The sequence below is a fragment of the Xenopus tropicalis genome, chromosome 5 (genome assembly GCF_000004195.4).
Source record: "Xenopus tropicalis strain Nigerian chromosome 5, UCB_Xtro_10.0, whole genome shotgun sequence".
Lineage (NCBI taxonomy): Eukaryota > Metazoa > Chordata > Amphibia > Anura > Pipidae > Xenopus > Xenopus tropicalis.
The window spans coordinates 112298581-112311053 of NC_030681.2; the positions used below are offsets into that span (position 1 = coordinate 112298581).

General features: G+C 35.3%; 1 protein-coding gene across 1 annotated transcript in view; it reads left to right on the plus strand.

The window, feature by feature from the left end:
- LOC105947300 (histone-lysine N-methyltransferase MECOM-like) overlaps positions 1–10638 on the plus strand; it is a 133295-nt gene extending 122657 nt beyond the window's left edge. Inside the window, exon 2 of the mRNA XM_018089745.2 lies at positions 10157–10638. Within this exon, the coding sequence (XP_017945234.1) occupies positions 10157–10638 (482 nt within the window). The remainder of the gene's footprint in view (positions 1–10156) is intronic.
- Positions 10639–12473: the final 1835 nt, after the last annotated feature.

Here is a 12473-nt window from a genome sequence, read left to right on the forward strand (position 1 = left end):
CGCAAAAAACCAATGGTTTGTGCTTATTTTCTTTCTTAGCCTGAGAGACCCAGCAGACTTCAGTATTGCTGCTAAAACAAACAAATACCGTCCACTGCCAACGGTTTTATGTACTATACAGTGTTACAGGTACAGGATCCTTTATCTGGAAACCTGTTATCCACAAGGCTCTAAATTATGGAACAGTTCATTTTAAGAAAATCCTTCCAATTTTTATAAATGTATTTTTTGCTGTAATAAAACAGTACCTTATACTTAATGGTAACCAAACTGCATAAATCCATATTGGTGGCAAAACAATCCTATTGGGTTTATTAAATGTTTATATGATTTATAGGAGACATAAGGTACACTGATCCAAATTACAGAAAGATCCATTATATCCAGGTTTCAAAAATTCCAGATAGTAAATCCTATATCTGTAATATTTATAATATCACATATAGATATATTCAGTAAAATTGTTACTTATAACCCCCATTGATTTACAGAACTTTAAATACAGAGACTAGTAGAGACATTCTCTTTTAAATAGGGCTGCCCCCCAGGTGCTTGGTTTATTTACATTTTTTACACTATTATTGATTTCATTACATATTCTTTTGGTATAACAAGGTTCTATATATATATTATTTTGTAATCCCTCCCTGCAACTATATGTATATAGTCTTAGAAAATAATATGGATTTGCCCATGTTTTTAACCAATAGCACTACAGCATGATTACAAAATATTATTAACATGACCTCTGTTTTACAGGTATGGGACTTATTATCCAAAATGCTTGGGACCTGGGGTTTTTCAGATAAGGGGTCTTTCTGTAATTTGGATCTTCATACTTTTTGGCCTACTAGAAAATAATTTAAACATTAATTAAACCCAATAGGATTGTTTTTCTTATAATGAAATCTATGGGAGATGGCCTTTCTGTAAAACTGAACTTTTTGGATAATGGGTTTCCAGATAACATATCCCATACCTGTACCAGGAAAGTAAGACAGCAGAGGTAGGAAGGTGAGTATTTTTTAGTTTCTGGTAAGCAAGAATTTTCTTTGGGTACCATACTAAGTGGTTGCATATTTTGTTTTATTTCTTAAATTTTATTTTATCATATTGTATTAAAGTAGCATTTTAATTTAGTTAGCATTATATTGACCAACACTTCAATTCTGAAGAGCATATATATATATATATATATACAGTATATATATCACAACATTGCAAGCAAGATTAGTACTCACAAGACTTATTTTTCATTTATTTGGGATACAAATGTTTCCATTCACACATTTTGGGCAATACACTCAATTTGTTGTGAATGCATGGCAAGTAGTGAGCGTTATGTTCACACAACCAGTAAAGACAAAGCAAAATCCCCATATTACATAAAGTAAACCGCAGGCAAACACGCAAACAGCTTGATTTACTGAAATTCCTTATGCATTTATCGATTCTTATCGATGCTAGGCAGTTTTGAAATGTATCATCCCAAATAATTGAAATAATTTGCTTTTAATTGCTCCCCCAGGAATGCAGGTATTCACTGAATACTGATTCATTTTAAAATGTATCTAATTATTAACAGGAAAACAATTTCAGAACAATTCTCATTCTCAACAGTGTTTTGCGCATTACAGACTAGTTATTCTTTTTACTGATTTTGGAATTCTGGAAGGCAAATGTAAATGTTAACTGATATTTAGGAAATTTGCTGAATTGGGTAATTGAATTGACCAGACTTTTTGATGACTTCTATCAAGTTGATGGGACTTTTGTATGGCTTCCATCAAAGTTCAAAAGTCTGTGGAACCTGCAAAATTTCTGTATCTTACTTTGATAAATATGCTCCATTATTTATGTACAGTATACTTTTTTCTATTAGTAACTTAGCAATCTCAGTGATTCACAAAATAAGATCTCAGCCTTTGGCTGCCATTGTAACCTGGGGTCAGGGTTGGTGACATAATACCCAGTGCTGTGCTGACAGCCCATCTTGCTGGTTTCTAGTATTGCAATTAAATAGCAAGAAGTTTCCACTAGCTAGTGCTTGATGTTTGCAGCCAAAGTCAGCTCTTCAGCGGGGGGACATGGCAATTTATCCAAGCAGCAGCCTTGGTATCATGCTGTCAGATGCAAACCCTTGTTAATAATGTCTTAAGACATGATAGGTTCATCAGTTAAATAAAACTCTCTTTTGTGGAATACCTACGCCAAGTCAAATTAGTAGCTCAGCATGGGTTTTCCTAATCTCGTCTGGTACATTTGTCCACGTATTATTCCCATTTTTTCCTGAAAGAGCTTAAAGGGCTAGTGTTCCTTTTGTGATGAGTGCAAAGAAAACATCCCTGTTAAAATAATACCCTAGGCAGGAAAAATAACTTGAAATTGCCAGCAGGACAGGCATTAAATCGTTTGACATTTGTTCCTATTGGAACATTCAGAATGAAATCTCTGCAATTCCGTTTATCATGTGTTAAGTTACAGATTTGATTATAATTGTGGTCATTTAAGAAATGGTTCTTCTTCTGCTGATCCTCATACAATTATTTAATAAAAAGCACAGTGAGAGCCAAGGATAAAAACATTAAAAAAACAACTAGAAGTCAAAACTATTTCAGTGAAATGTTCTGGTGCAGATACTGCACTGCATACAGGTTCTTTCTCTTTACCATGGACTTGGAGGCTTGATGAAGAAGTAAAGATATACACATATATATATATATATATATATATATGTATAGGCCGTATTCATGTGGTTGACCATGTATCTGTCCTCTGAGAGTAGAAGCAGATCATTTTTCGAAAAGTGAAAAAATGGCAGATTGTGCTTGTTTTTATGCGCGCTGCCTTGCTAATTGTAAATGACCCCTTAGGAGTTACATTTGTTACAGGGTCACAAAAAAATCAAAACAAAAACCCCACATTTCTGCACAAAACAGGTTAATAATGTTGGCACTTGTCCTTGTTCAGCAAAACTCCATGACCTTGCAATTTCTCTTCTCTTTCAAGTAAATAGACTTTATAATAAAGGAAACACATTTGTGTCTCTTTACTGTACACAGCTAGAGGCTGACATGTTAGGCATCCCCTGTGGCTTACAATAACCAGTGGAGCTGTGGGCCTCCTCCTGTGTTCTCATTATGCCAAATAATGTCTTGTGGAAATGATTCTTCTAATCCTTTCTACTGGTTTTGCTCAACCTCCAGAAACATTTAAAAACCCAATCCAATTAAAAGTCATTACCTCTCTTATGTCCAGTCTGCATTTAAAATGTACTGTACGTCTCATATTATTTTTCTTCAGTGCAGGCACATAGAAGAGAGAGCAGCAACAAACCGTAGAACTTGGAATTCCTATACCCATAATTCATTTGTATGTACTTATATCCTTGCGATACGCAAGTTCAGCATGGGCTTTCGTACTAGGCCAGGGTTGGGTCACTTGAATCGAGACAGTTAATTCTTAAATACAACTTCTGAGTTCTGACATTTTCCTACTGCTAAAAGTCTATTGATGACTCCTCCTACATGTGCTCCATGTAATAGCTCTAGAGGGCAGACTAAAGGGGGACATTTACTAATCCACGAACATCCGAAAAGCGTCCGAATGCGTTTTTTTCATTATGATCGGTATTTTTGCAATTTTTTCATTGCCGTCGCGACTTTTTCGCGAATTGTCGCGACTTTTTCCCATTCGGGATTCAGATTTGTGAATTAGTAAATCTCCCCCTAAGAGTTCTTGCCCTGCAGCTGGTCACTGGAGCTACAAATATATTGTCTTGCCAAATGACTACGGTTATGATATAAAGTCAAACTGAGGAGTCATAAAACAAAATGTGAATGTAAAACACTGGCATGAAAGTGGCTTCTTTAGTTCATATGAGTAGTAGGGAATTCCCAGGCATGGGGTACTGCGGGACCTACAGTCACAGACATCCAATCACAATGGTTCCAGTGAACTTAATAAGTTAGGTGTTTTCACCTGTTTGTGAAAACAGGTGTGACAAAGTGTGATCCAGTCACAATGGTACCATGATTCTTATTGAGGCAGGTGTTAATCATTCAAAATCAAATTTATAGCTACTACATAGAACAGCATGAGTTTAGTTATTATACAGTTTAACTTAAAATACAGTTTAAATATGTTTTACTTTAAAATTTAATTACATATTATTTTGGTTTAACATGTTTCTATATATATTATTTTGTAATCCCTCCCTGCAACTATATCTATCTATTCTCAGAAAAATAAGATGGATTTGCCCATGTTTTCTGAACCAATAGCACTACAGCATGATTATAAAGTATTATTAACATGACCTTAGTTTGTACTAGCAATGAATGTTGAACTTAAGTACCAGACTTCTGGGGTTGTTGAGGGACAGTTAGGTGTAAACCCTCAAGCAGAATACATGGCAACATGAAAGTAGGTAATTTTTGAGGCACAGAGTAATAGAAACTTGGAAGGGAATGATGTGAGACATGCAGCAGGATTTTTCTCTAACTTAACTAAAGCAGCGAGGGGTTGAGGTGGAGACACAAAGGGTAATGAAGCAGTGGTATGGTGAGGATGCAGTTGTGTTTGTGCCATATTCTGAAAGCTGCAATGCTCTTGTTAAAAGTCCAGTATTCCAAGGATATTGCAGTAATGTTTACAGAAATAGAGTGATGGAGGAAGTGTGGGATTTATTGCATTCTAGAGAAAGCACAGAGAGTTGGCTTCTGCTGTAGATATGCAATTAGTATTCAGTTCACTTGGTACAAGCCAGTTGTGTGTGTAGGTGCAACATGCAAAGAGAACACTGGAAGTAACATCTTCTCAAGACAGGTGTTTGTTTCAGAACACCCTTGTATCTGTGAACCCTATCATTTGCACCCTGCATTCTACTAAAGCAAGCTGAATTGCTGTATTGGTAATAGGCATAATTTGCAAGGTTCACTAACATGTATAGACCCAAATACCTTAGCATTTAAATGTACTTGAGGCAGAGTTTTGATCAAAATGGGGGGTACAGAAGGATTCCCACCAATTTTCATAACTTGCAGGAATATTATAGAATATTGTCTTTCTTATCAAAGCTGATACCTGGTTATTTCTTAAAACATGTTTGAAAGGCTTTGAGGATGAGGCCATTCTGCCTTATGGAGCAGCAGTGCTCAGTATTATAACCTCTCCAATGCAAATAGCATTTGCTCGACTTGCTCCAGCACAACAAATAAATTGTTCAATAATGAAGTTCCAGAAATGTTTTACAAAGTGGTAACTGCCGCTTTGTACTTGTGTTTGCAAATGAGCCCTATGATATCTAAAGGCATATTGTAATGCAGTAGAAAATAAATGGGATTTCAAAGAGACTAGTGGGTATATTATTGGTTTAATCCTCTACAATCCATAACACCCACAAAGTGTACATTGTATTTTACGGCTGGCTCTTTTATCAATTGAATCAGTTTAATTTATGCGTGTATGATTAATTTTAGGGTAGCATATTAATTATACTCACATACTGTACATTAGGATTAATATAGCATTGTAGACATTCAGTCACAGCATTAACAGCAAATTTAAATTCCAAACTGTAGTGAGCCCTATAAAATCTCCGGCTTTATTACTGACTTGAAATAGTTGTAGTAATCTGGAAAATAAACAATCCTGCCCAAGGAAAATTTAAAACTCAGTATATTTATTTTATTGAAAACAAACTTTTCAAATCAGGTGATATAATAGGTAGTTTAAATCTTGCTAACAGCAAATAAGTTTTCGAGCAGACTTTCTGATTACGGTTAAGTCTAGCACATCAAACCACAGGCTGAGATATCATAAATTTTATTATAAAAGATGATTCCCCTGAACTGCAAATGAAGTCAGATTCACATTGTAAATACAAAGTCTGGTCTAAACCATTTAGAATTTACATAAAATAGCAATTTATATGGCAAAATATGCAGAAACAGCTTTTCAACAGAGTGCCCTTATTAAGATAGCAAATCTGGAGCATATCATATTTTTTAGACAGTGGAGGCCAATAAGGATCCAGAACACCGTATTTCCTGGTTATTGTTCCGAATAGCCAGAAACAATGTCCAATCGGAAAAACATTTAAAGGGGTGGTTGCCGTAAAAAATGTACAACATGTAACAAACAGAATTTCAAAAAACATTACAATTTGTCTTCACATTTTAATATTTATCTTTTGTCAAATGTGTTTTTATTTCAAAGCCTTGATTTATTCAAAATCCACGAATAAAGAAAATGTTCAGTATACAGGTGATCTGTATATTCTATAACTATTATATAGCTGCAGGTTGGATGTGGCCTTGTTCCAGGACAGCCGCATGTCATTTTTCCTTTTGGAGAACATAGTGATCCAAATATCTCATGTCCCACACCCAACTCCAATTAACCTTTTGGATGTTTTTGCCTTTGAAGTCTGTCGCCTGTTGTCTAAGTAACACTGATGAATATAATTGCAGGAAACCAATATATCTGCTAATAGTAAATCTCTTCCCAGCTAGCTTTATGCACGGCAGGAGTTTGGCAAATCTCACTATATTCCATCTTAGAGATCTGGTGAGAAATTTATAGTAACCTTTGTCCCGTAATGCCTTATTGCTTTTACAGTTGAAAAAAAAAATATTAAGAGCTTATAAATCCCATTGGGCATAGTCACAAAATGAGTAAATCCTAACCCCATCATCAAACAAAATATAACTACTGCCAAATATAACAAGACTCTGATGATTCCATAAGTTGTTATACATACATTCCCATTTACTTAAAAAATGTTCCTTTTACATGGTATGCTTTGGGCTTGAGAGCCACTGTGGAGAATTATTACCTTTTAACATGCATTAATATTTTAGAATATGAAGGCAATAGTAGGTAGTATCGTTTTTGCATTACTTGTACATACAATCCCTAATTAAAGCTCACAGGAGACAGATATATTTATTTTCAAATTTAAAGTTTTTTTTTATTTGATCATTCGAAGAACAATTAAATTAAACTTTATTAACTTTTTTTTTTCTCGATCCTCAGATATTTATCAGAAAATTTGAATCATAAATCTCAATCACATCAATTTATGGAAGAAAACCTGATCGTTCATTTTTACTAATTCAACTGTTTAAAGGAACTCAAAAACTTAAATTGCTTGAATGTTGAAAATGCATTTGAAAATATAAGTCCTGAAAGCTCAAAATTTAAAAAAATTCAATTTTGCATTTAGTTGCCTTGATTTTTTTTAACTTTGATGAATGATGTAGGGGTGAAATGTATATATGTATGTATCTATGTATAACTTTATTATAAAGCGCCACAAGGGTACGCAGCGCTGTACAATCTTACAATATACACAATTACACACAGGGAGGACAAGTGTTATAATAAATACAATAAATAAGTATAACACTGAGATTAAGTGCCATGTGGTATGAGACACAGTAAAAAAGAGGTCTCTTCCCCATGGAGCTTGCAATTTGCATTCTACCCTGTCGTCTCAAGCAACCTTATTGCCATACCAGGTTCTGGTTCTGTGTCTGCAAATGTGCAAAGTGATGTAATAAGGGCAAATAGTTTCAAGTCATGCCTCCATAGGTAAAAAAAAGGGCACCAAGTTTGGCCATGCAGGGTAACCAGAAATGATTCTTCCTTTTTCAACAGGTGACCATTAACTGGTTGCTTGACCAAAGGGAACTTTGCCTTTTATTACATTTCCTTAAGGCAGACAGGGAGATTTGTTTCCTGTGGTTAAATCTGCGCTACTGCTTGCAACAGGTCTGCTTTCCCACCAGAAATAATTTAAATAGCCAATGGGAAAACATATGTAGTGCTTTGTCTTCCAAAAGAGACAACTTTAAGGGACTTTCCATGTGTGATTTACATTATTGCCAGTGGGAAAGCATTTTTGGTAGATTTGTTGCCTGTGGTAGCGCATATTTTACCGCTGGCAATACATATCCCCTCTCCCCATCCTAAAAGTATGTTTGAAACAGTGCCGTAACTATAGAGGAAGCAGACCCCAGAGTTGTGGGGGACCTGGGAACAGGGAGGCCCTTTGCCTGTGGGATTTGCTTTCTCTATAGCTTTCCTCCCCAGCTGCTCTAGAATTATCCACAACCCCTTTTGTGGCCTGAAGAAGAGGCGATTATTTTGTTTTTGGGCCAAAGCCTTTGACTTACATTGGTTACTGCAAGGCCTTCTTTTACCTCTTCAAAGAAGGCATATTTTAAGCCACCTTGTGGCCCAGTTTTTGTTTTATATGCTGAATAAATAACAAGCAAAGTATCCCATGTGAACTAAATGAGAAAATATCACGAACTTAACAAGTAAAATTTAACATGGAAGGCACAGACAGTTATGTAAATTAATATATAGAAGTAATGAGGATAGCAAGAATAAAAAACAAAGCGCAAAGGGGAAGCAAAGTGGGAATGTTATAATCAAAGGCGGCTTAGATGTTTTTAACATTGTACTCAATATTTATCTTTAGAAACTCAATATTTATCTTAATCATTTGAAAGAGCAAAGAAAGCTTCTTTAATACATTACTATTAGTGATGGGCAAATTTTTTGGCAGGCATGGATTCGGTGCAAAATGGTGCAGAGTGAGGCAAAAAATCATGGTTGCATCAAAAAAGTCATGTTCTCATCAAATAAAGTCAAAAAAAGTCACTAATTATTACATGAATGTTATATGTTTTTGTTATATGATTGTTATACAGAGCACATATGGGGGGGGGGGGGGGGGTCCCATGTAGCTATACATTGATTCCACTTTTATAGTGTACATCTACAATTGGCTTGAATGAAACGTCTTACAATTTAAAGTTGGGTTGCAAAGATATGGGATTTTGCATTGCATTAATGGGAATAGTTGTCAAAATGCATGTATGTAGATAATCATGGCTTGTATCAGTTTTCTGACACAAATGGTGTTTTTATATAGGTTTTATATAAGTTTCTGAACAGTCACACCCCTAAGGTGGCCAAATACTGAAAGATCTGCTCGTTTGGCGAGATTGCCAAATGAGCAGATCTTTCCCCAATATGCCTTTCTTATGGCACACAATCTGTGGAAAATCTATTCTTTTGTTTATAGAGTTTTCTCCTTTAGTTAGCGAAGAGCTAATTTAAGAGAATTTAATACAGATGAAGATCAACTGAAGCATCGAGCATACACAGCAACACCCTTTTCTAAAATTATTTATGTACATGAATATAGTCTGCTCCATCTGTAGTTAGTAGAACAGAAGGCAGTAGAACACTTATCAGTACTACTTAACTTTTTCCTAACAATAGGTTAGGGGCACATTTACTAAAATATGTTTTTCTCTGGCCTTCTCGACATGGTATAAATTTGAATTAAACATGATCATTGCTGTATTTATAAAACATCACAATAATGCTTGAATTGTTCATATGAAAATTTTGAGGTTACATTCGAAAATCCCAAATCTTTTTTGAAAGCATTGTTAAAACTCAAAAAATTTAAATTTAAATGGACGTTTATTTGAATGAATCTTCTTTATTTTTCCCAAACGGGAATTGCTCCACCAGCCATTTTGGGAGCATCGGTGCTCATGCTTGGAAAACAATAATGTGTTTAAGTGTCACGTTAAACTGAGAGAAACTGAAAACAATGATGGGATTAACTTCCCCTTGAAAAGTATAAAATACAAAATAATGAGGGGATTAAGTTCCCCTTGAAGCTGGGTGAAACTGAAAACAATCAGGGGATTAATTGAAATGAAATTGAAAATGTGTCAAAGACAGGCTGTCATTGACTGTTGTATTCCTCTACTATTCTAAGTCTCCATAGGACTAAATGGTACTTGACAGATCAAACCTGTTGAATTTTTTTTTTACAAAAAAAAAGTTTATTATACATTAAGAAATCATAAATTATGGGAGTTTTTTTCCAGAAACAATAACGGAAAAATCATGTTCTGGCAAAAACCCATTCATAAATCTCAAAATTATCTAGAAGTAAGAAAAAATCTGACTTTATCACAAAATTGCTTAGTAAAAGTGCCCCTATATGTACTTAAAAGTATGTTTTGCCCAAACCCTATTTGTTGAAAAGAAAAGATCCTACACAGTCTATTTAATACTCCTATATATTAATATATAACAAAAATGTGCATATTTTTTATAGGCAATGCTGCCAGTGAAAAGACATGTGGCACAAATGTTGGGGAAAGCATGGAAGAGAGATTCCAACCTGATGGTGAGATTGGCCCAATGACAAGCCCGAGTTTCCCAGATCTACCTTCTCCAGCTTCTTCCAGTGATGAATTCACACCAAATGAGGAATCACCCTACAAAGCACCAATTTACATTCCAGACGACATCCCTATTCCACCAGAATTTGAACTCCGGGAATCAAACATCCCTGGTACAGGGCTTGGAATCTGGACAAAAGTTCAAATTTCAGTTGGAGAGAAGTTTGGACCATTTGAAGGAGAACAGTGTATGAACCTTGAACATCCCCAGTCTGGGTGGGAGGTAAGTTTGAGTACAAGTGTGTCTATAATATGCAAGCACAAAGTGTCCAAAACTTCATGTCTTACAGTAGAACTAATAATTATATTGTATTCCCAAAATATGTGCTGTGACAATCTTACTATACTGGCTTAATATATGATTTTCTGATAAATGTGAGGTCTGTATTGGCGTTGAGGGACACTGAAAGTAAAACCTCAGTGCAATGCCTGATGGCCTTACGAGTTTCCTTGGATAACCTTGACTTGCAGAAACCCTCACATTCTTGTGTGTACTGATGTGTGGCAAAACTGACTATGCATATAAACGTGTACTTACTGTGTATTTTTAGAGGCCCAGGTATTTATTTGTAAGAAAACAAACTGTCATGTTCCAACAGCATTTAGGTACTGAGGGAGCTCTTACCTGCTGAGGAGGAGCAAACTAGCAATAAATGTGAAAAAAGATGACTTATAAATTGTATAATAGGCAGTGTTACCAGGATACCAGGAAAACTCCCGGTGGGCCCAGGTGTCAGTGGGCCCTCTTGCTTCTATCTATTTAGCCTATTTCATGGTCATTCCCTATTTCTGTATGGGAACAAGGACGCTTGATAGATGAATGAATAGAGTATAGTATGGTATATAGAGAAAAAAGACTAGGATAAAAAACAATTTGAGGGAAGAGAGGAGGAATTAAAGTTATGAGAGTGGGCCCGTGGTACAGGGTTTTCTGGTGGGCCCCTGCCATCTCAGTCTGACACTGATGATAGGTTTTGTGTTAGACATATTTTTCAGTTCTATTTTATGTATTTTTCAGGATTCTGATTGTTGAGCTGTTTCTCATAGTTACTTTTTAGATGTCATTTGGACAACTTCTTGGGTTACGGGAACCATAAGGAGTAAAATTAGTTACTGAGAATTTAAAATACTAAAAATGTAGATTGCAGTTGCATCAACCTTTATTTTTTCAAATTTAGATTCTTAAAAGTTATATTTCAGAATTAAGAATGCACTGTATGATCTAATAGTTGGTGAATACATAAGCCTGAGTTATGATCTGATAGTTAGCCAGGGGGCCAAACGATTGGACCAGCCCAATTTAACCCATCATGTGGGTGGTGACCTCTCCAAACAAGCTGGTCTTTATGTGTATGTCCAGCATAAGTTCTTAAACAGATTTCAAAAACTTCTAGAATTTGTTTACTTACTATGTATTCTCTCTGCGATGATTTATTATTTAAAATAATGCTGTAATAAATGTATAGGGGATTATGGATTTATGCTTATCCACACTATATCTTCCTGAGATTTGTAGACAGCAGTAGGAAAGGACACCAATAAGCTATAAATCTGAAGGAGAAGATAAAAGCATCTTGACTAAAAGCATTGATTAGTTTGTCTCTGAGAGCATCTGAAAATTCTGCATGTGATATTTGTTTTTTATTTGAATGAACGAATGTGCAAGAATGAATGATTTCCTTAATTAAAGTATCTGCTAATTTTATTAGTAACATTTAGCAAATAATATAAAAAACAAAATGAAATTACAATACAGACTATATCCACTTTTGACTGATTTGTCATTACCCTGTAATAAAAAGGCAGTACCCTGTAATAGGGCTTAATTACTATGAGATTGAAAAAGGAGTTAGAAAGGGACATGCCAAGGATCGCCCATGTACCACTACTTCAGACAGGAGGCAGTGCCAGGGGGAGAAAATGCCCCCCACCCCCTAAAGTAAATGAATAGACAGTTCTCTTGTGGTACAGCAAGTCTCTTGCTAGGTAAAAGCTTTTTGTGCTTAGCAGATAATAGCAAAGTCAATGTGTTGTCTTCTTTATATCATGGAAGGTGTGACAGGAAATCATATCTCTGTCCATTAGCAAATCAGGTTGCAGACATACATTACGAGATGACACAGCATGGAAGGTTTCAAAGATGACTTACCTTCATTAAAACAGTGGATGCTATTAAATGAAACAATCAAT